Raw genomic sequence first — 21,931 nt, forward strand, 5'->3', positions numbered from 1 at the left:
GCAAGATGGGAAGGAAGTGAGATACCAGCGATACGTACCCCCCCAGTGACCCCAGTAGCGCCGCCCACTTCTGTTTCATGTTCCCATCTCCGTTGTCCCCACTAACGCACGCCACGAGTCCCTGCAATATGAACTTCCTCTCTGTTTGTCAGTGGTTTTTCTCTTGGCAAGGGCCCAGGCTTCTTTCCTGTTGGTCAGACTGTTTTTTCTTCTCTCTCACTGTTCACACACTTCGCTCCTCTCGGGCAGAATCATCTCACCACCACACGCACGAACACCCGTATCTGTCTCTCTCTTCACGGTATCTCTCTGCTGTGCCCCCTCGCCCCCTCGCCCCCGGCACCATGATCTGACACCCATGGCTAGCTTAGGCAGGCAGAGAAAGACTGAACAGAGGCAACCCTACAAGGCAGATCCCGTATCTTTTCCAGCTATCCAGTGGGAACTCCACCAACCCAGCGGCGGCAATTTGTCTTGAAGCATGCCTTTCTCGGCAGGATGACCGCGCTAGCGCACCACCCAATGTAACCTGCAAGACGGGAACTGGGGGCAAGATGGCGGCGCGGAAGAGGCACAGATAGGATGGTGACGAAGAAGACAGAAGTCACAGAACTCTCTGTCCGTAGCACTGTAGTAGTGGACAAGGCGAGTGGGGGTGGTTGCCAACAGCCAACTTGCTGCCCGCTGCTACTGCTACCGCCCACAGTCCACAGCCCGTTGCCTACTGCAAGGTACCAGGCCGCCCGAGATGAGAGATGGAGAAAGCAACCAAACCAGGGGTGTCTATGGCCTTGCAGGAGCGGAGCTGCACGTCTAAAGGGGGGGCGTGCAAAGCGGTTGAGCTTCTTGCTGAACAAGAGTGCCACTATTCGCTTCCGCCCCCAGCTAGTGCTTCTTCCAACAGGATGACGGAGCCTCGGAGAGGGTCAAGGGCACTAGGTATGGAGCATCCGTACTGCAACTGTGCAAACCGCTGCCGCCCTCCCTCCTTGCTACGCAGTAGCCCGACCCTCTCTCGCGGCTCGCCCTGTCATGGACCGCTGGGGTTATGGTCCGTTGGTTGGTTGATATAAATCCATCTCGGTGCCCTCGATATCGGGCCGCTTCCTCTTTTTGTTTCTTGACCCCCATCGCGTTTTGTACACAGCTGGCCGCTGATACCACACTCCCTTCTTGTTCGTCCTCTTTCTTGAACGAACTTTACATTCCTTATACCCACCAGAGCCAAACAACTCTTCGTCAGTTCGTTTGCTCCTTCAGTCTCTCTCGTCTAGCACGAAGTCACTGTTGAACAGTTCCACTCCTTGAACAAGGCAAAGCCAAGCGCTTACACCAAAGCAACAAAACCACCAACTACATTTCAGTCCTTCATTCGATATCTTCGATTTCGACTTTCTTCAGCAGGCCTGCTCTCAGCTGTACACAGAAACCCATCTTTTTCGGACCTCGACGTTCTTTCTTGCACAAAAAACGCATCATCTCATCTCAGGATACCCAACTTTCAGCCCATCAAAATGAAGTTCTTCACCACTGCCCTGGCCATGGCTGCCGCTGCCAACGCCCACACCCTCATGTCCAAGCTGTACATCAACGGCGAGTCCCAGGGTGATGCTACCTGCATCCGTATGCCCAAGGAGGGAGACACCGCCACCTCCCCCGTTGCCGGTCTGACCAGCGACGACATGGCTTGCGGTAAGCTACTACCACGCCTTCGTCCAGCAACAACAAGCCTGGGCGCTGCTCACTTTGGTATTCACATTTACTGACATCACCCACAGGCAAGGACGGCCAGATCGCTGCCGCTTACACCTGCGCTGCCCCCGGCAACTCCAAGCTCACCTTCGAGTTCCGCCAGTGGCCCGATGCCCGTGCCGAGGGCTCCATCGACCCTTCCCACAGGGGTCCCTGCTCCGTCTACGTCAAGAAGGTTGACGACATGACCACCGCCGCCGCCGGCCCCAACTGGTTCAAGATCTGGGACGAGGGCTACGATGAGTCCACTCAGCAGTGGTGCACCGACAAGCTCATCGCCAACAAGGGTCTTTTGACCGTCGAGCTCCCCTCTGGTCTTCCCGCTGGTTACTACCTCGTCCGCACCGAGATCCTCGCCCTCCACCAGGCCGTCAGCCTTCACGACCCCCAGTACTACGTCGGCTGTGCCCAGATCCACGTCTCCGATGGTCCCTCCGGCGCTCTCGAGATCCCCTCCCAGTACTCCGTCAGCATCCCCGGCTACATTGACGGCTCCGAGCCCGGCAACAACTTCAACCTCTACGACAACCCGCAGTACCCCTACCCCATCCCCGGCCCCGAGCCCTACAGCCCCGTCGGCACCGCTTCCGCCAGCGCAAAGTCCACCTCCTTCGAGGGCGGCGTCCCCGCTGACTGCCTGATCAAGAACGCCAACTGGTGCGGCAAGGCTCCCGAGGCTTACACCACCCAGACCGGCTGCTGGGCCGCTGTCGACGCTTGCTACGCCCAGGGTAACGTGTGCTTCGACTCCGCCCCTCCTACCGGCGCCGCCAACTGCTACGTCTGGAACGACAACATGTGCAAGGGCATCTCTGCCCAGTGCACGGCCGGCAACTGGCAGGGCCCTCCCACCATCGAGATGACCGCCAAGACCGTCGCCGCCCCCGGCGCCATCCCCGCTGCCGTCAACCTCAACCTCCTCGGTGGCTCCGCCAACACCGCCGCCGCTGCCGTCGCCTCCGCCACCCCCTCCAAGACCGCTGTTGCCGCCTCTTCCTCTGCTCCCGCCGCTACTCCCACAGCTGAGTACGCCGCCGAGGACCCCGTCGCTACCAGCGCGCCCGCCGCCACTGTCGCCCCCGTGACCTCGGCCGCCCCCGTCCCGGCTTCCACCTCCGTTGCCGCCCCCGCCGCTCCTTCCGCCTCTGCTCCCGCCTCTGGCGCCCTTGTCCCCTCCACCGACGGTACCTGCGGTGGCAGCACCGGCTTCACCTGCGAGGGCAGCTCCTTCGGCTCCTGCTGCTCCGCCGCCGGCAAGTGCGGCAGCAAGATTCTGCAGTGCAGACCCTCTTGCGGTTGCCAGACCAAGTTCGGTCTCTGCCTCGAGGCCCGCAGCCTGACGAAGAGCAACTAAAGCAAAGCAAGCTTAGTTTCTTCCTGACCCACACCAACCTCCATCAAACTACATCACGACATCAAAACAACATTAGAACGTGATCATGACGACGACATGAAAGAAACCCCCCTTCTTCCATCAGTGGATTCAAAAACTTCCTTCGCTTCGCTTTTTTCTTCGACGAGTCTTGCTCTTTTTTACCAATGTGCATCACACATGCATCATTATCTTCATTAGGGGGCGGAAAACTTTTGGGGTTTGGTGACAACACATACATCACGGCCGGGTTCAATGGTGTTATCTTTTGCGAGTGGGAAAAAAACAAATTACATCGGAACAGGAAATCATGGGCATTGCTTGGGTAACTTCTGGTGTTTTTTGTTATGTGTCATTCTTGTATATAGTGTACAATTCGATCATAAACAAATATGGATCTTTCAAAGTTTCATTTGTCTGTATAATCGCATGTGATTCCGGAATCGTGATTAAATGTGTGTGAAACGTCCACAACTACAGGAAAGTAGGGCCATCTCCTGAACCGAGAGACAATGACTTCCACGGATTGGTATTCTCGCATTGGTTGGGCCATCGGCTATTCCTTGGGAGGAACTGGAGGTTCCTTGTGATCACAGATATGCATATCTCTACAACTATATAGTTGTCGAAAACATAGTCGCTTGCCCGTCGGTAGTACGAGAGTGTTCACCGGAGAATACAGCGGAACCGCGCGCCAGACAGCAACAATGATGTCTCTCAATTGTTTTGTGACGGTCTTGGGTTGATCGGCCCTGCTGCTGTCGCTTCTCGTGCGTGCTGGCTGAAGCATTCCCCCGCACATTGACAGCCACGGTCTATTTCATCGACTCGTGTCCATCCGCGGTCTCGGCCCAAGCTACCTTGACCAGTGGGTTTTCAGCCCGGGAATTTACGTCTGCGAAGAAACTTGGTGAGTTCAGAAGAATCCTTGGGCCGTCCATTACATTATCTACAAAGTTTCCTCCCCGTCGTTGAGACCTTCCAGATGGCGAAGTTTGTCTCACGACCATTTGCTAGCTATTTTACACTCGTCTTCTTAGCTTGTCCGTCATGAGCTCAGTCTTGAACACATCCTACTCGACGCAAGCATGGTTGTCGGTTCGACGCCTTGGCGGATCGTGCGCGTTGTCGTCGAGGTACCAACCGCCTTGATCGCGAGTATCGATGCAGCGGTTGACGGGTACTTTCATAGTCTTGAGGGTTTGGCGGATTTTGAATAGCGAAGACTTAGAACGTTTGGCGTTGGGCTCTCCCTTTGTTTTTTCCCTCTTGAACCTATGTTCCCATTCTTCCCATTCTTTGCAGTCTACGGAGTATCCGCAACGTGGGAGTTGCTTCGGGAAGGCCGACTTGTGGTGTATTAATAGACTGTGAATAAAGTTATCCCGCCGGCTGTCTGAAGTTGTCGCGCGCCTCGTTATTACTCGTGACACCTTGAATCACGAGACGGATTTCAGATGAACTAGGCACTCAAGTATATGAGCACCCGTTGACAGATGAACTTGTTGTGCGAGGCCCAGACCGTTATGGTTGGTTATGAAGAATGTCTGTTGTAGCGCCGGGTGATCTGGGAGGTATCGTTTACAGAAAGAAGTAAATTCCCGCAACGCCATCCTGTCATTCCTGGCCGCATGTTCATTGATCGGTACTATTGAAGAGTGCCTTCTCAGTCTTGCATGAGTCGTTAGATTCAACCGCTCTTTCAAGCTAGCTGACCGTGCCACCCAATATGCCGTCGTCCTCCCCCAAATACGATGCAAAAGTTCGTTCAAGGACATCTACCCCCATAAGGTAGTTGCCAAGAGTCCAAGATACGTGTATGGGCGTTCTTGACGGGCATTCTTAGGGAGTGCAGCTGAATCCGAAAGGGCCATTCTTGCAGAGCCCCGAGGTGACGCGAGTGCCGCCAGGCTGTGTATATGAGAGATTAGCACAAGCGAAAGGCCTGAGGCTTTGCCATTGATCTGGTAAAGGTTGGGTGTGCTTACTGAGTCCTCGCAGGTGACTTTGCAGGCTACGCCGACATTGTCCTTGGTACAGTCCGGTACCTGTTTGCACTTGCTACTAACTGTCTGGATCTGGGCCGCGGCCTGGCCCACGAGGATGGCGGCGGCGAAGACGAAGAGAGATTGGAAATGCATGTCTCGTTTTGTTCGGTTTTGGTGTAGATGGTGGAATAAAAAGCTGGAGTAAAGGCGCAATAGAGTTTACAAGAATGAAGAAGGAATCTCGGAAAACAAGAGTGCGGGTTCTTGTCTCTCTTAATGTATTCCTTCAACGACTCCCCACTTGTCTCTTTTTTCCATCAAGCGATTATTGTTGCACGGCCTGATCGGCATCAAATTCCTTGATGAACGTGTGACGTTCGGTATCCCACATGGTGGATTTAGATTGAAACTTCTGCTCGCAATTTAGAGTTTCCCCTGTTGAGTGCTCACGGTATTGTATACCATGAAGCTTTATTATGGTATGTTTGGGTACGTAGAGGCATTATCGTGGCCTTGGTGGCCGCTTGCGCATTGTGGCTGGGGGTGTCATGCGAGTCATAGGGCGGTCGACTTGGCTGGGTATTTGGAGTGGGATCTGCTTCAACGGGTCAGAAGCTAGGGGTCTCCAAAACCTCGGAATTCTGTCTGTCCATAATCTGGTCCTGATTTAAGTTTGTGGTATTGACTTGCTTGTCCTTGGGAACTTTGTTCATTCTTCCAAGAGACTTTGACTTCAAGATGGATGATGGGATGAACCCCCTCCGTACTGAACGTCCAGCCGATGTCCATCGGCAAACTCACGCAGTCACTGAGGCAAGATGAACACCAAGACAATCCTAAGTCGACTGTCAACATGGAGAGGAACTTATATAGGCTCACAACAGCCCTGTACAAATAGTCTATGCGATGGAATCTTTAACTCGGAATAGTCACCAAGCCCACGCGTAAACGGCACGGCTGCACATGACTCAGCTTCCGACAAAGTTTCATGTAGACGAACGCCTGGCGACAATAGTGTCAAGGCCGACTAGCCGTATTGAACACCTCTACTCGCCCCGTCTGTTTCGTATGAGAAAAGCTGAGGGTCATACGCGCAAGTTCCATGTTGCTCGCGGGCCTCCCGATCGCCTTGAAAGCCTGGGCTCTGTGCAGAGGTCGATGCTGTTGAATGAATGCTGAGCGCACAGACGCCATAGAATTGGAAAACCTGACGAAGGTGCCAAAAGAAGGCGGTGATGTTTGTGACATCAGCTTTGAGGTTTCGATATAGCTTAAGCCATGCTGAGGTACGAAACGGGGGCCGTACTGCTGGTAAGCCATGCAACAGCTCTACGAAGCTGCTGGTGACAGGTTTTACTTGAAGGGCAGCTGCACCCCGTCCTAGGTGTTCAAATGAAGTTTTGCCGAGCAATCGCTCCTCTCAAAGAAGTTCTTGAAATGATGGCTGAGTACTCACCGATGAGCATGTATCGAAAGTTTCCGTCCCTTCTGACATCGAGAATCTAGCGACCAAGGATCTGCCGCACGTCAAAAAGAACAGAAGATGGCGGACACGGGACGCAACATGGACAATTCTTTGTTTAGACAGCCTATCGCGTAGCATATATTCCCGCATCCCGATCGAGACAAAAGTTGAGGCCCCCGTCTCCGCCATACCCATCCCGGAGTCGTCGTCCCCGGTGAGCACGTGCCTCCCGTCTCCGGCCGGCCGATTTTGGCCCACACACGGCAGAGCTTGTCTCCCAATCGGGCAGGAAGCGGATGGTACGTAGCTACCTTGTGCAAGGAAGGGGGTTACATATCTCCTCACCAGGGTATCCTCACACACCCAGACAATGGAGGGGATCACGGGAGTACATAAGAATCGAAAGATCAACGCCTTCTTAATGAGCCAGGTCGAGCACGAGTTTGCGCTGCCCATCAACGAGGGCCAGCATGCTACGCTGTAGCATCCACTCGAGACGGTTTTATCCAACTGAACTGGATACAACTCATTCGCCTGCGTAAGGTCACTGTAATGCCTTACGATACACCCTCCCAGTCTGGCAGCGAAAAGATTGGCGGCTGCTGGTAGTGGCGGCCACATGGCGACACCTAGGCAGCTGATTGCATTGCTGCGTGGGACAGTTTGTGCGACGCCATCGATGCACAACTCTCAGACACTGATGATGCTATCACAGACCGGTCGTAGTCAAACCCTTTACTCACGCCCTCTGTGCTTGATATGGCATCAGTACCAGATGGCCTTGCGCGTGCCTTCTTGAACCGCGTGCGCCAGCCTCGATTCCGCTACATTGTTCCAGGCCTCTCGCTACCTCCCGCAGAAGTTGCCGGGTTCACGCGAATTGGGCTTGAGGCCGATGTAATTGAGTCTCATGGCCCATTTCCCAATCACTCGAATCTATCCCGAGCGCCAGCCGTTGTCCTCAGTGGGTCCGCCTCAAGGGACTCCTACGATAATGCCGAATAGGGGGTCAGACTAATGCTACCGTTCAGCTTATAGGGCAGCGTTGGGGATGAGGAGGGTGTAGCTAGCGCACGCATGAGCGACGGGTCTTTTGTCGAGGTAGGTAGCGTGGCCGAGCCCTTCCAGCATGGATATAAGTCATTTGGCGGCGACCAGAACCGCCTTCAACGTCTGCAAAGCCTTCTGGATCATCGGCATGGGCTGGGTGACGATGATGTCTGGGGTGGAGGGCTGCAAGGGGTGGAGGGGTTTTTTGCGGCTTTTCGGGAACACTGACACCACACTTTGGCGTCAATATCACAGCTCACCGAGTTGGTGATCTTTCATAAGAATTCATGGCTGTGTCTACTCACTGAAGAATACATGATGAGAAATGAAGGTCAGACATAATCGCCTTTTCAGAAGCACAATTCAGTTCATGTGGATGTCTAGCCACAGTTTCGAAGTAAACTATTCGTGCGTATTGCATCACTACTTTCATCTCCCATGATGGCACGGCGCTTGGTGACCTCGTCGCCGTTCTGACCGTAGAGCACGCCGCTACCCGTGTTGGTGATGCATGAAGCAACGAACCCTGTGCAGCAGTATGCCTGATAGCCACTAGCACAGGTCAGACCAGCCAGTTGAGCCCCCTCATTGTTGCAGTAGGAATTGCTATTACGCGCCACGATGGTGGCTTTGGCGTCACCAAGACAAAGTAAAAGACGGCATTGGTACTTTTTTCGAACATACCTTCAATAGGGCACATTATCGAGAAACTAGACATAGAAGAAAGCTGCTTTAGAATATCCATTTCCTTCTGTACTTATCCCAGCAGGCATACCGAAGCCCAAATCTTATGTAAAGCTGTGCTCTGGTGGCTCTTTATATATAATGTTTGAATCCGGTTGAACCCCTCATAAACCGCCATGCTACATAAGCAGAGGAATACAGCCCTTTCAGCATGCCAAAATCTACCCTTGATCCAAGTCGCAAGCCTCTCACCCGCTCTCCCTCTTTAACAGCTCCCCCTCTCATCCCCAGGGCAAGAAATGCAACACTGGTAACTCTTTCCATCAAACGTCGCCGACAGACGTCTCGGCACAAAGGTGCCCGGAGCATCACAGATGACCTGATCGCTGTAGATGCCTTGAGGAGAGCCGCCGATCCGCGTGCAGAGTTCGCGGGAGTGGTCGATCCAGGCCTGCATGGAGATTTGGCCGCCGTTGGGACTGCATGATTTCCGGGTCCATTGGCAGGTTTTGGCACTGGCGATGGCCAGAGATGAGGCCACGGTGAGGAGGAGGGTGAATTTCATTTTGGGTTGTCCTTGAGGTTATGGTCTGAAGGGAGATATGGTTGGGGTTTCAGATAGGACTGCACTGAGCTGAAGGGATGTAGTGTCTTGCGTTTTCAGTTGAAGTTGCTGAGTTGATGTGAAAGAGGGGCTTTGAGCTGTTGGCCGGTGGTATGGATGCGTTCTCTATGGATGGGATATGACGATGACTTTTATACCCCTGAAATACATCTGCCTGAAGCAATGTAAACAGTCTGTAGTTGGCACATCTCTCTCGTAATCGCAAGCTCGGTGCTTGCACTTCCCCGTACGCTGCGAACTTTCCCATCTCTCCCAATGCAGTGGTACTTACCCGTAAGACCTACTAGCTTAAGGTTTCGTTTAGCTCCGTTTACATTCATGACTCGAAGCCGGGAACGAGTAAGTCGCAATGTAAAGAGGGTATTTACGACTGAGCCATGGCCCAGCCTGCGGCCCACCTCAAATGTAAGAAGCGAGTATCCGTCTCCGTATCACTTAGGTATGTACGGATGTAGTGGGAAGTATACCAAGTGGATAAGGTGCTAAGAAGGATCTTAGAGTTTTCGAATCTGCCCCATACTGTCGCGCCCTATGAGTTGTACTCTGTAGTATATTGGCCTCCTCATATCATCCTTGCACAGACCGTTCTGCGGCGGTTCCGAGTCCCGACAATCTGGAGTATTCCGTCGGCGAGATCCCCTGGATATCGGGATCAGACTGGACGAAACGTGGGTTGAACCACCTGGCCAAAGCGTGCCGTTTGTATAACTCTTTTTGAGTTCAAATGGGTGGCGAAGCGATTATGGTCTATTTCGTATTAGGAGTTTTCTGCGAATCCTGACTAGCGAGGAGAGTTGTATGGGTTACGATTAGAGGTAAGAAGTCCCGTAGTTGTCTGAGGCCTCGCAATATACTCGGGCGTGTGAACCATTGTGAAAGCGCCGGGGTTGCAGATAAGTAACTTAAGAATATTGTTTCCTGTGGATCTAAAGTTGATGGAGGGACAACTCCGTATGTTTTGCGGTAATACAGGTACACGCGAGGTTGAGTCACCTCGAATAATATCTAAAGCCCCTTTTGGCTCTGAATGAGAAATACAATTATGGATACATGATGTTGCTCTAGCAATGCCTTGCCGCACACCGAACTTTTAGACGAGCCAGACTTCTGACTACGTTAGCACTGCGACCTCCTTCAACGCTCTTCAACCAAGCAGCTTCTTCAGATCCGCCATGCGAGTCTCCTGAGTCTTCTTCCCCTTGTTCTTCTCCTGGAACGCCTTGCCGACCAGCGTCCGCTTCTCCAGCTGGATATCCAGCACGCGCTCCTCAACAGTCCCCTCCATAACAAGACGCCACACAGTTGTAGGTCTCTTCTGACCCAGGCGGTGCACACGATCCACTGCCTGGTCCTCAATGGCAGGCGCCCACCAGCTGTCTGCAAGAATCACCGTATCCGCCGACACTAGATTGAGACCGACGCTGCAGACAGCCAAACTCGCGAGCATCACGCACGTCTCCGGGTCGTTGTCCAGGGCATGGATGGCTGCGTCTCGTTTCGGCGCCGTCATAGAGCCGTCGATGCGGGTGAACTTGTAGCCGGCCTCCACGAGTTGGTTTTGAATAATAGTCAAGAACGAAGTCCATTGTGAGAAAATGATGACCTTGGAGTCGGGATTTTTGGTTGTAGCCTGTAGGATCTTGAGGAGAGCCTCGGTCTTGGAACTCTTCGCGTCGGCATCAAAGTTCTCATCTTCCTCTTCGCCGCCCTCCGGGGCGGGCTCTAGAAGCGCGTCTTCATCGAGCTTATTACGACACATGGGACACTTGCCCTGCGTCTGAATGACCTTTGAAATACAGCCGCGACAGAAGACGTGCTTGCAATGCGTGATCACAGGGCCGCTCAGAGTATCGAGGCAAACGGCACAGTCTTCCTGGGTTTCGATAAAAAGACGAAGCGCCTCTTGGAGGATCTTGGTGTTTTCCGAGTTGAGAACAACGACAGATTGGCCCTCGAGGGCCTCAAGAAGATCGGAGATTCTTTTGCGGCAGAGCGTCCAGTGGTTGCATCTGAGGGAATGTTAGGTAGAGCCGATTCATCAAGAGCGGGCAATACTGACACCTGACGAAGGCGGAGGAGGCGCTCCAGTACACTTTGAAACTGGCCTTTCCCGCCAGTGTTGTTTTGGTATTTCTCAAGCGCAATTTGTGCCTCGGACCTATGTTGATGCATGAGTTTGGTCCTTCAAGTGGTAACACGGGCGACTTACAGCAATGCTTCGTACTTGCTTTTCTCATCTGGCCTGAAGGCAATGCGGTGGACGTATTCCGTCTTGGGCGGAAGCTTCAAGTCAACAAATTTCATGTCTTTCTTGCGTCGCAGGCAAAGATCTCGCATCAATAGCTGTAGGAGAGCCTCTGCCGTCTCGTTCCCTTGGGCAAGGGGCCGTGCGATCACGCTGGTGAAAATGGCAGGCTGCTCGACGCCACCATTGATTCCAAGGAACTGAAGCAAGGACTGGAAGTCCTTGATATTATTGATGCTAGTGACAGTAAGTCAGGGTATGCTCAGTTTAATTCAATCCATCCTCGGGACACTTACATTGGAGTTCCGGTCAGGACCCATCTGAATTTAGCGTTGAGCTTTCGACAAGCTATGGCAGCCTTGGTCTTTGCGTTTCGGATTGTGTGACCTTCGTCAAGTACAACGCGAGTCCAATTCGTGGCGATAAGGGGTGGTAAAGGTGCGATGGCCTTTTCCTGGCCTCCCTCCTGGGCAAGCTTGTTGTAGCTGGTGATGACAACTTGGTACTTGGCCAACTCATTCTTGGTGGCCTTGTTATTTCCATGATAGGTAAAGATCTTGGGCAGATGCTCCTTTTTGACATGCTTCCGGATCTGTTGATCCCAGTTGCTCATGACGCTCAACGGAGCAACGATGAGCGTCGGACCGCCCCCTCCAGTCAAGATCAAACTGATGACTTGTAAAGTCTTGCCAAGACCCATGTCATCTGCTAGTATGCCACCCGAAAGGAGCTTGGGTGCACTCTGTACCACGAAGTTCGTGGCCATATTGTGGTACAAGTTGCGGCCGTTCGGGTGCCATTTCCACAGTTGGACACTCTCCTGGGAGCCCTTAGGAGGCATCTGGGGGCTCTCTTTCGACGTCATCCATGCCAGACCCTGTGTTACGATCAGCTAAAATGCACTATAGCCCTGAAAAATCTCGATACGTAGGAATTGAGGGGGAAGGGGGCTTGCAGCCAGTAGACCAGCATGCATAAAGCTCAAGATGGCTCACCTGTAATTGGTATGGCAGTAATGTCGACTCAAGAACGGCGGGCTGCTCTGCCATCGGCATTTTGGACAAGAAGTCCTCGTCCATTACCAGCGACTTGACGGCATCACCGCGTGGACGGCTGGAAATTGCCTGACTGGCTTGGGCCAGGTCCTCCAGAGACACCTCTGGCTCAGCAGGGTTCAAACCAATTGTAGACTGGCTGCCCTTTATGCCTAGCATCTTTCTCTGCGCTTCCGCCTCGGCTCTCGTCTGCTTAAGTTCTCTAGCCTTGAGCAGTTTGTCCTTCTTCAGCTTGTCCTCCAACGCCGAGCGGTCGACTGGGTTGCTCGAACCATAGAGCTGTAAACGAATGGGGCAGTCAAACATGCCCTTCTCCCCTGTAAGAATAGCTTCTATCGCAATCTCATCCCGATCCTAGCACAGGTTTTAGTAACGATTAGGATGTTGGATCAAAGTACGTACAACGTATGGCGCTAGCTTTTCAACTACTTTGCGTGGAAGATGGCCGATCTGGGCGCCCATGACGTTACACACTCGGATGGCATTGCGATCATACTATGGTCATGTTAGCCATCTGACGGCAGAGAGGGAAGCTCAATTTGGAAGAGAATTCTTTGAGCTTGTGATAGTTGTGATTTAGTACCTGATTACTGGGTTCTCTCATGCATACGACCACCTCGCCTGCAGAGGCATATCCATTGTAGTAGCGAACGCCGACAATCTTGTTGTCTATATTATCGGATCAGCATATAAGACAAAACCCTACGAAACGCCCAAATGCCGTACCGAGAATCCCATAAAGTTCTCTTGGTGGGCCATCCGGAGCTTGGGTCAAATCGACAAGGTCGTCATCGTTGTCGGTAGACTGAGTCGAAGAGCGTGGAGCAAGAGCACCTGAGCTCAAACGGGGCTGAGAGCTTGATGGGGTATTTCCGTAAACCCTGCCGCTAGCTGGACTGGGACCCAAGCGATGGCCAGCCGGCCTTTTGCTGGGTCGTTGGGCAGATGAGTCTTCGCCATCGCTACTAACAAGGTCGATGACAGCGATGCTGCGCTTCTTGGGTGGCATCCTCAATGTCCGAGCCCCCGGACTCTGGGGCCGTATTCTGGGGCCGGATGGGTACTAACTCGTGAAACAAAAGAGCGGGTTGGGGAAAGCTGTCAGCTTCGGGAAACTGACAGGTTGGTACCGAACGGTTCCAGATCTGGCGTGCCGAAACTGGGCAGGACAATTGGGACCTCTCACAAATCGGACCAGACGCGATAGACGCGTCTCTCGCGTACCTGGAGTGGTGAGATCGACACAGGGATACTCTTACACCAGCAGCATGAGGCTGGTGCTGTGGCTGGAAAGATGCGAGCCTGTGGCTGAGCTATCCTCCATCTGGTCACCTCGTGCAAGCACGCCATCGCGGAGAAGACCCACACAAGCCAATCATCGTGAGTTGCAAAATCACGACATTTCACGTGACCTACCTCCGGGCCCGTCTGGGTGGTCTCTGGCCAACGACGACGACTCTGCGGCTCTTGCACCTTCACAACCTCACTTCATTCATATTTTCTTGTCTCAGGTAATTCTGTGATGAATTTGCTATCTTATGGTACCCAAAAAAACATACGGAAACACGGCAGGTTGAGCTCGCCGACGGTATACATCCACTATATACGGTGGATAGAGCATTCATGCCATCATCATTCATCAGGCTACCGACAAGCGTTCTACGGCTCTCGGCATCCCCCAGTTGTATATCAAACAGGACAAATCCAAGCTCGGATAGTCGTCGAAGCCAAATACGCAAACGCCCAGGACGAAAAGAGAACATCGACACCATCACCATTTACTGCTTCGGCAGTCGGCGGCCGTATGCCGAGTAGTAGCCGCACTTTGCTACATGACTCCTCTTGCTCGTCTTCTCATTGAAGATGTTGCAACCACCCTTGGCGACGTTGGGAGGAGTGTAGACTACGAAGTGGTCAGTCATGTTATGGCGGAGACGGCGAGGTAATTCCTACGGTGAAGGGAGACAGCGAAGTCGCTGCCCTTGTTGCAGACTCGGTGGACGCCAAGTTCGTCTGCCATATATGCCACCGCATTCTCCTTGTGTGTTCTTTCAGAGATGATTTGCATTGGTTGTTCTTCGCTGCCTTCTGGGAAGGCGTAGCGGATCTCAGTGAGATCGCCTTTCAGAATCTTCATCAGGCAATGCGCATTGCCGTGATCGTGGATGGGGCTTCCCTTGCCTGGCGACCAGACAAGCACAAGCTGTGTGGCGTTAGCCATGATACTACCTGATGCCACGAAGTCGTGGCCACGAGTCGACTCACCAGGTTGCTCTTGCCGTTGCCTTCGTCAACAAGATTGCGGGTGTATCCCATGCTCTTCTCGGCGAATGCAAATTGTATCCATTCGCTTTCCGTTGTGTTATACTCTTCCATTAACTTCATCAACTCGTTGACATCAACGTCTGCCGAGTCAAGTCCTGACGACGGGCCAAGCGCCTCCTTCAATCTCAACACGAGCTCGTCGAACCGATTGACATCGGTCTTGAGGTTATGCCCGAAGGCGGAGGTGATCTTGGTCAGAATATCGACGGCCATGGCTGCTATGGAATGCTATCAAGTCGGTGCTGTTCGGGATGTTGTTGGTGGTGGTGCTTGGACGATTGTTGCTTTGGATGGTTCTGTTGGGAACTCGTCGTGCGGGGGGCTGGACTCTTTTTGCTCGTCGGTGATACGAATCTACCCGGTGACCGGGCCTGGCTGGAATTACCTGATGGAAACGGGCGGGACTGGCGGAACTACTGGATGATCCGACGTCGGCCGGTGGGTCGCCTCGTCGGTCCTGACTTTTCTCTCTGAGACAGGGCAATCTGTCCACGTTGCCAGAGCGCAGCGGACAATTAGTCGGCGACCAATTCGACGTTTGGTGGACTGGTCTCCAAAAATAGGCGCTTCTGGTTGGACGAGATAACCTACTTTACCAAAGTCGAGGGATCCCGGCAAAGCCGCTGATAGGCGACGGTGAGCCCCAATACTTTTGGTGGTCAGATGGCCAAACACCAGACGAGATGGGCCTTGTTAGAGTTTCACGGGACTATATCTAGTCAAGGGATTTTCATGCACATTTTTGATATCAAAATGAATTCTTGACAACATGAAATTCTCATCTTGCCAGTTAATGGGTGGATCGCTGCCGGCGTTGGCCGATAGCCGCACCGCCTCAGAGTCAGCTGAGCGGATCCGGTGTGGGGCTAGTTACCGGAATGGGTTCGTCTAGATTACTCACGCTAGGAAACGGCTTTACCTTAGGTAAGAGAGCCAGAGTCATAGGGAAACTTGCGGCCCTGAAATTCCTTCTTCATTGTTGTGTGGGTGAACTCTTGTCAATTATTTTGCTACGTCTTCTGTAGCAGAAAGAAATCGCCATTGAGTTGTTCAGCCACCAATAGGCAGATTCAGGAACAGAATTTTGTTGAAGTCATCTGGTCTCTTAGGTGCTCTTCTAAGCTATGGCAACTGTGAGCGCAACCTCGACAATTCAGTCGGGAGCGCAACAACGTTCTTGTCAAGATGCCCCGACCTCATGTACGCCTTGTAATAAGGAAAATGTAGGTTGGAGGAGAATTGTCAGAAACTTCACACCCTCGTAAGCAAAATTTCGAGAGTCAATGATGAACTAAAGTGTGTCTAACATAATGCAGATGGTTTGCGGTTACAATGGGAACAGGGATAGTCTCAGTTCTCCTTCACAACCTGCCTTACAACGTAACATGGATCTCACATGGTCTTGCCGTTGCCTTTTTCGTACTCAACATCACTCTGTTTACCGTCTTCACCGTCATTACAGTGCTGCGGTACGCATTGTACCCTGAGATTTGGAAAGCTATGGTCATACACCCTGCCCAGTCCATGTTTCTTGGCTGTTTCCCAATGGGGTTTGCAAGTTAGTTACGAAATTCTCCCAACTCCACCACAAGGTTAAACTAATCGCTTTGAATAGCCATTATCAACATGATGGTGTTCGTATGCGCACCTGCCTGGGGCCAGTGGGTAGTGAATTGGGCCTGGGCATTCTGGTGGCTTGATGCTGCTCTGTCAATGGCAACCTGCATCTCAGTGCCTTTTGTCATGTGAGTGATCTCACCACACATGATTCGAAATTCGAGGCTGATCAACCATATTTGAAGGATTCATCAACATCGCCCAGGACTTCAGGCAGTAACAGCCGCAAGTCTCCTCCCAATCGTCCCCGTTGTAGTCGCATCCTCCACCGGCGGCATCGTCGCCGAAGCCCTCTCAAACCCATCTCACGCCTTCACAACCCTGATCGCATCCTACGTTCTCTGGGGAATCGGGATATGCTTCTCGGGCATGGTCCTCGCGCTGTACTTCCACCGCCTGACGATCCACAGCCTTCCGCCCAAGGAGGCCATCGTCTCCGTGTTCCTGCCCATTGGTCCTCTGGGCCAGGGCGGCTTTGGCATTCAGCAGCTTGGGAAGGTGTCCCTGAAGCTCTTCCCCCAGACTGCGGCTCTAACCGTGGCGGCTCCAGGGGCGGTGCACGGCGGAGAGATTCTCTACTTTGTCGGGCTCTTCCTGGCGCTCGTCATGTGGGGCTTCGCCCTCGTCTGGCTGTCGTTCGCTCTCATCAGCCTTGCTACGATGGAGAAGATCCCTTTCAACATGGGTTGGTGGGGATTTACGTTCCCGCTGGGCGTGTTGGCGACCTGCACCGGCATGCTGGCCCAGGACTTGGACAGCCCCTTTTTCAGGGTCATGACCATGGTTTGTCTCCCTCTCGTGCCTGTCGATGATTATCCGTCCGGTTTTGCTGATTTCTCCTGGTAGATCTTCTCGCTCTCTGTATGCTTCCTCTGGCTGCTTGTTGCGGTGAGAACACTTCATCAGGCTATTTCTGGGGAAATTTTCTTTGCGCCGTGCCTGAAGGATATCCGAGACAAGCAAGCGCAGGCAGGATCGGATAGAAGGGTTTGATCAACTGGATCGACATGAAAAACTAGCATTAACAGCGACTCAGTCTCATTCTGAGCAAATGGCTGCCTCCATGGGCACAAACCTGGGTATATTTCCTGTTCACTAGTCAAGCTCCCGTGCGGTCTCCTGACCAGTACATATTAATGATTAATCTGGTGTGACATCCACCATCCATCAGCCATGTAGGCATCTATTGTGCACCCAGGAGCATTGAAATATGATTAAAGCGCAATACGTAGTTTTCGGTTTGAGTTACAAGCCTAAATCGCTTCAGGAATCTGATTTCAACTTGATTTGCAAACAGCTTCTCGATAAAGGCGGGCTCCAGTCTTAGTCATGGTGTTCTCACAAAAGAAGAGCCGTGAGATATCCTGGCTGCCATTCAATGCCAATGGTCAGCAACTGGGGAACCCCAAAGACGCTAATGGCGGGGTCGATGAGGTGCAGGGCCAGGCCTAAAATTCTTTGGCGGGGCACCGCTAAACACCCAGGTCAGCCACTGGGAAAGTTTGGCACTTGAAATAATTATTGCAATTGCGCTCGCACCCACTGGTCAAAGCCCATTTCGCACACCCCGCCACTGCTCATATGGAACTTGAGAGAAATCACAACCTCAAGGCGCGTTCCTCCAAAAAGTGACGATAGAACCCGCGCATAGCTCGTCTTCGAGCACCGCGCTCCGTCGCAGCACCAATGGCTTCCACTCTTGAGCCGGTAGGCTTCAGGTCCATGTTGAACAGTAAGTTGACTCTTGCCTTTGGTGCTTCCCGCCACCCCTGTTTCTTGTTCAGCCGCTCATTGTACTTTTTTGCGTGTAGATGTCCACGATATTTGGCAGCAGGTTCGCATCCCTGTGATCTTGTTCACGGCCTTTGGGCTCTTGATTCTGCGCTTCTACCTCCATTCTATCGAGGAGAAGAGCGAATTGAAGGCCCTGCCTAAGGCCTACAACAGAGAGAAGCCCGAGACGAAGCCTGTGGAGGAGACGAAGAAGAAGGATGTCAAACCAAGCCCCCCGAGCCCTACCGTCGAGTCGAAAGCGCCAAAGTCGAACGGACCCAAAAGGATAAAAGGCGGAATAGTCAAGCGAACTTCTTCTAATGACGCAAAGGGAGAGGCTCTGGTCCGCAAGGTCAGGCCTCTGGTCTTCTTTTCAAGCATCACCGCAAACACACCCAAGATCGCAAAGGAGTATGCAGAGGGTCTGGAGAAGGAGCTGCAAAAGGTCGCCGCGGAGACCGCCTGCTCGTTCATGACTCCCGAGGTGCTGGATCTTGCCGAGGTCGACTTTGACGACTTTTTCATCACCCCGCCCAAATCGGAAGAGGACCCCGCGGACCTCTTTTATCTGTTCCTACTGCCAAGCTACAACATCGACACCATTAACGACACCTTCTTGGAGCACCTCCAGGAGACCCACCACGACTTCCGTATCGACACCGCGCCGTTGTCCTCGCTGCTCGGATACTCCGTCTTTGGCTTTGGTGATAGGGAGGGCTGGCCGACGGAAGAGGATGGATTCTGTTTCCAGGCCAAGCAGGTCGACAAGTGGATGGCGAAGCTGACGGGTCGGAAGAGAGCCTTCCCTGTCGGAATGGGCGACACGAAGAGAGACTACACCGAGCGCCTATCTGAGTGGTCTGAGGGTGTCGTCGATGTTCTCGGCATGCTGGCCAAGACTGGCAGCCTGGGAGAAGGACTTCCGGGAAGCGGTGCCCCTGAGGAAAGCGACGACGAATCTGCGGCTGAGGACGACGATGAAGTGTTGATCGAGGACTCCGAAGTGAAGCCCGAGAAGCTCAAGAGCCGCAAGAACATTGATGACGTCGAAGACCTGGGGCGCATCATGAAGAGCTCTAACCCCGACGCTGCCACAAACGGCCGCGCAGCTAAATCGGCAACGGCAACGGCTGGAGCAGCTGCGCCTATCGCTGTAGACTTTACAACATACGGAAAGACGGTCGCGAAGAAGACCCCTCTTAACGCCGCCAAGGAGATGGTCCCCAAGAATTCGCCCACGTACGCCTCGCTCACGAAGCAGGGCTACTCCATCGTCGGCTCGCACTCGGGCGTCAAGATCTGCCGTTGGACGAAATCAGCCCTCCGCGGCCGCGGCTCCTGCTACAAGTACTCCTTCTACGGCATCAACTCCCACCAGTGTATGGAAACGACCCCGTCTCTCTCGTGCTCCAACAAGTGCGTCTTCTGCTGGCGCCACGGCACCAACCCCGTCGGCACGACCTGGCGCTGGGTTGTCGACCCGCCAGAGCTCATCTTTGACGGCGTCAAGGCGAACCACTACAACAAGATCAAGATGCTCCGCGGCGTCCCCGGCGTCCGCGCCGAGCGCTTCGCCGAGGCCATGCGCATCCGTCACTGCGCCCTTTCCCTCGTCGGCGAGCCCATCTTCTACCCCTACATCAACGAGTTCCTCGGTATGCTCCACGCCGAGCGCATCTCCTCATTCTTGGTCTGCAATGCCCAGCACCCGGACCAGCTCGCCGCCCTCAAGGCCGTGACGCAGCTGTACGTCTCCATCGATGCCTCCAACAAGGAGTCCCTCCGAAAGATCGACCGGCCCCTGCACCGAGACTTCTGGGAGCGCTTCCAGCGGTGTCTCGACATCCTCAGGGAGAAGCGCTTCAAGCACCGCACCGTCTTCCGTCTGACCCTCGTCAAGGGCTTCAACGTCGACGACGAGGTCGAGGGCTACGCGCAGCTCGTGGAGAAGGGCCTCCCTTGCTTCGTCGAGATCAAGGGCGTCACATACTGCGGCACCTCAACGGCGTCCAACGCCGGCCTGAGCATGTCCAACGTTCCCTTTTACTGGGAAGTCCAAGAGTTCGTCACGGCGCTGGAGAAGAGGCTTAACGAAAAGGGGCTCAAGTACGGCATCGCCGCGGAGCACGCTCACAGCTGCTGCGTCCTGCTCGCGAGCGATCGGTTCTACAAAGATGGCAAGTGGCACCCCCGCATCGACTACCAGCGCTTCTTTGAGCTGCTGGAGGAGCGGGGCGCCGACGGAGACTGGAAGCCCGAGGATTACATGGGCGAGGCGACGCCCGAGTGGGCTACCTGGGGCAAAGGCGGTTTCGACCCCAGAGATGACAGAGTCGACAGGAAGGGCAGGAAAATCGAGGCCTAGGTTATTCGGTAGTATATCAAACGGAAAATCAAAAAGGCGCCAGCTGCATGTTCTCAAGACACCAGATACACACGCTTTATGAAATTGTGGAATTTCGTGAATCTTCTCCATCTTCTTTGCCTATTTGTCCCTGCAGGGATCGTCAATATACACTTGGTTTCTTTCCTCTTACAAAAACCTTCTATCAAAACAGCCCCAGCCGGCCAGGTATTGTACAGTGAAAAGTCGTAATTCCTCCTTCCTCTTCTCGCAGAATGCCGGGGGATTACGTATGGGGTGGTGGATTCGCAGCATCACGCCATTGGTGGAGTGACTGCGGATTCTTTGGAGGCGAGCGCGCGCCGGATTGTGTGTGTCCAGGTTTTGGGGGATGTGAGAGAGTGGAGGGGAACTCGTTATGGTGAGAGCTACATCGTTCAAACGAAGATCTTTTAGTCCAGGCCGACGGTGGGCATGCCGCCGAGGTCAACGTTGACGCCACCCTGGTACTGGCCAATGTTGAGGGAGGAGTCGTAGGCGATCATCTCGGCGAGAACGTCAAGGACGGGCTAGGTATAACGTCAGTTCCAGATCAAATGCTGTAGCAATTTCCCGGGGATCCAAGGAGGTCTCTTACCTTGGGAACGGTCTTGTCGTAGATGCCGATCAGGTCACCAGGCGTAGGGTAAACCTTGAGGCCCTTGTAGAACGCAAGCGCGGCTTCAACAGCGCGCGTGGCTGTAACATCAACAATTGTCAGCAAGCTGAGCCATCTCGCCTCATTCCGGGTATTTCTTCTCGTATAGGGGTTGGACTAACGGTCGGCGGACAGGGTCTCTCCCTCGGAAACCTGCTGGAGGAAGTATGCCTCCTTCTGCTCGACATCGGTAGGGAAGCCCTCCTCCTTGGCCTCATCGACGGCCTCCTTGATGGCTTGCCTTTGTCGGACGGTCTCCTGCTGGGCCGACTCCTTCTCGGCCTTGTGCTGACGGCGTTCGTTTCGGCGCAGTTCTCTCCGGAACTCAGCCTTGTTGCGTCGCTGGTAGTCGAAGAAGGCGGCGTACGCTTTGATGACGAACATTAGCAAACGCGGCTCCAATTAGACTGGTCTCTCGATCCCATTATGGAATTGGCAGAGGAAAAATCGTGATATCGGGGTTCGTGGAGATGTTGAGGCAGACTCACCAACCAAGCCGGTAACGGCGGCGGCGACTGATGCCGTCACTATCGTGGAAGTCTGGGACATCTTTTTTTCTGGAATTTGGGGAAAAGCGGACGGAAGGTTTGGGTTCGGTCTACAGCAGTCGGAGCTGATAGCGACGATGAGAGCTGACGGGGTTTGTGCTCAGTTTCACAATATTGCGCTTTGTGAGTTGGGAGATGGTTGAATGACCGGGGGGAGACAACAGGCGGAGGATTCGTTGACGGAGTAAATATCGAAGGAAAGAAGCTCTATCGGGAATTGATGGAGCTTTCTCTACCAATTTTTTTAGCCTCTGCGCCATGGTTCCCAGGTCGCGTTCTCTTGCCAAGCAGCCGCTGGAGTGGGTCTCTGGGAGCACAGACCAGACACACTGATCAGATAGGTACGTACTGAATCGACAGCTCACTGAGGTTAGGTAGGTAGGCACGTAGG

At 53.5% G+C, this 21,931-nt stretch overlaps 7 protein-coding genes across 7 annotated transcripts; 3 read left to right on the forward strand and 4 right to left on the reverse strand.

The window, feature by feature from the left end:
- Positions 1 to 235: 235 nt before the first annotated feature.
- Positions 236 to 3,535, forward strand: HER10_EVM0012025 (endoglucanase B). The gene is made up of 2 exons (XM_035481429.1): positions 236 to 1,692; positions 1,779 to 3,535. Exons 1-2 carry the CDS (start codon positions 1,515 to 1,517, stop codon positions 3,104 to 3,106), a joined length of 1,506 nt encoding a protein of 501 aa, XP_035327356.1. The 5' UTR covers positions 236 to 1,514; the 3' UTR covers positions 3,107 to 3,535.
- A 1,431-nt stretch (positions 3,536 to 4,966) lies between these two features.
- On the reverse strand, positions 4,967 to 5,265 carry HER10_EVM0000350 (uncharacterized protein; the record flags this gene model as incomplete). Its single annotated transcript, XM_035470135.1, has 2 exons — positions 4,967 to 5,035; positions 5,113 to 5,265. 2 exons carry the CDS (start codon positions 5,263 to 5,265, stop codon positions 4,967 to 4,969), a joined length of 222 nt encoding a protein of 73 aa, XP_035326441.1.
- Positions 5,266 to 9,851: 4,586 nt separating this feature from the next.
- HER10_EVM0005977 (SNF2 family domain-containing protein) lies at positions 9,852 to 13,446 on the reverse strand. Its single transcript, XM_035475575.1, has 8 exons — positions 12,963 to 13,446; positions 12,820 to 12,905; positions 12,639 to 12,731; positions 12,177 to 12,590; positions 11,478 to 12,058; positions 11,146 to 11,418; positions 10,996 to 11,094; positions 9,852 to 10,945 (listed from the first exon to the last, which is right to left on the reverse strand). Exons 1-8 carry the CDS (start codon positions 13,243 to 13,245, stop codon positions 10,081 to 10,083), a joined length of 2,694 nt encoding a protein of 897 aa, XP_035326885.1. The 5' UTR covers positions 13,246 to 13,446; the 3' UTR covers positions 9,852 to 10,080.
- A 295-nt stretch (positions 13,447 to 13,741) lies between these two features.
- HER10_EVM0001929 (cysteine dioxygenase type I) lies at positions 13,742 to 15,214 on the reverse strand. Its single transcript, XM_035471661.1, has 3 exons — positions 14,502 to 15,214; positions 14,190 to 14,439; positions 13,742 to 14,139 (listed from the first exon to the last, which is right to left on the reverse strand). Exons 1-3 carry the CDS (start codon positions 14,772 to 14,774, stop codon positions 14,015 to 14,017), a joined length of 648 nt encoding a protein of 215 aa, XP_035326573.1. The 5' UTR covers positions 14,775 to 15,214; the 3' UTR covers positions 13,742 to 14,014.
- A 334-nt stretch (positions 15,215 to 15,548) lies between these two features.
- On the forward strand, positions 15,549 to 17,171 carry HER10_EVM0003261 (uncharacterized protein; the record flags this gene model as incomplete). Its single annotated transcript, XM_035472944.1, has 5 exons — positions 15,549 to 15,822; positions 15,878 to 16,119; positions 16,177 to 16,306; positions 16,364 to 16,961; positions 17,025 to 17,171. The coding sequence occupies exons 1-5, from the start codon at positions 15,686 to 15,688 to the stop codon at positions 17,169 to 17,171; spliced, it is 1,254 nt and encodes a 417-aa protein (XP_035326685.1). The 5' UTR covers positions 15,549 to 15,685.
- A 570-nt stretch (positions 17,172 to 17,741) lies between these two features.
- HER10_EVM0008210 (wyosine base formation) lies at positions 17,742 to 20,316 on the forward strand (the record flags this gene model as incomplete). The annotated part of the gene is made up of 2 exons (XM_035477742.1): positions 17,742 to 17,910; positions 17,990 to 20,316. Exons 1-2 carry the CDS (start codon positions 17,865 to 17,867, stop codon positions 20,314 to 20,316), a joined length of 2,373 nt encoding a protein of 790 aa, XP_035327042.1. The 5' UTR covers positions 17,742 to 17,864.
- Positions 20,300 to 21,717, reverse strand: HER10_EVM0000551 (MAS20 protein import receptor). Its single transcript, XM_035470327.1, has 4 exons — positions 21,481 to 21,717; positions 21,115 to 21,360; positions 20,933 to 21,033; positions 20,300 to 20,864 (listed from the first exon to the last, which is right to left on the reverse strand). Exons 1-4 carry the CDS (start codon positions 21,539 to 21,541, stop codon positions 20,748 to 20,750), a joined length of 525 nt encoding a protein of 174 aa, XP_035326466.1. The 5' UTR covers positions 21,542 to 21,717; the 3' UTR covers positions 20,300 to 20,747.
- Between the last annotated feature and the right edge of the window lie 214 nt (positions 21,718 to 21,931).

The sequence above is a fragment of the Colletotrichum scovillei genome (assembly GCF_011075155.1).
Source record: "Colletotrichum scovillei strain TJNH1 chromosome Unknown Contig00011, whole genome shotgun sequence".
NCBI lineage: Eukaryota > Fungi > Ascomycota > Sordariomycetes > Glomerellales > Glomerellaceae > Colletotrichum > Colletotrichum scovillei.

Coding starts and splice junctions, on each gene's coding strand:
- HER10_EVM0012025 (XM_035481429.1), top strand. CDS start 1,515: ATGAAGTTCTTCACCACTGCCCTGGCCATGGCTGCCGCTGCCAACGCC. Junction 1,693..1,778: donor CAGCGACGACATGGCTTGCG/GTAAGCTACTAC, acceptor CATCACCCACAG/GCAAGGACGGCCAGATCGCT.
- HER10_EVM0005977 (XM_035475575.1), bottom strand. CDS start 13,245: ATGCCACCCAAGAAGCGCAGCATCGCTGTCATCGACCTTGTTAGTAGC. Junction 11,095..11,145: donor AGCAAGTACGAAGCATTGCT/GTAAGTCGCCCG, acceptor GCATCAACATAG/GTCCGAGGCACAAATTGCGC. Junction 10,946..10,995: donor CTCCTCCGCCTTCGTCAGGT/GTCAGTATTGCC, acceptor ACATTCCCTCAG/ATGCAACCACTGGACGCTCT.
- HER10_EVM0001929 (XM_035471661.1), bottom strand. CDS start 14,774: ATGGCCGTCGATATTCTGACCAAGATCACCTCCGCCTTCGGGCATAAC. Junction 14,440..14,501: donor GCAACGGCAAGAGCAACCTG/GTGAGTCGACTC, acceptor AACGCCACACAG/CTTGTGCTTGTCTGGTCGCC. Junction 14,140..14,189: donor CTTCGCTGTCTCCCTTCACC/GTAGGAATTACC, acceptor ACCACTTCGTAG/TCTACACTCCTCCCAACGTC.
- HER10_EVM0000551 (XM_035470327.1), bottom strand. CDS start 21,541: ATGTCCCAGACTTCCACGATAGTGACGGCATCAGTCGCCGCCGCCGTT. Junction 21,034..21,114: donor AGAGACCCTGTCCGCCGACC/GTTAGTCCAACC, acceptor TTGATGTTACAG/CCACGCGCGCTGTTGAAGCC. Junction 20,865..20,932: donor ACGACAAGACCGTTCCCAAG/GTAAGAGACCTC, acceptor CGTTATACCTAG/CCCGTCCTTGACGTTCTCGC.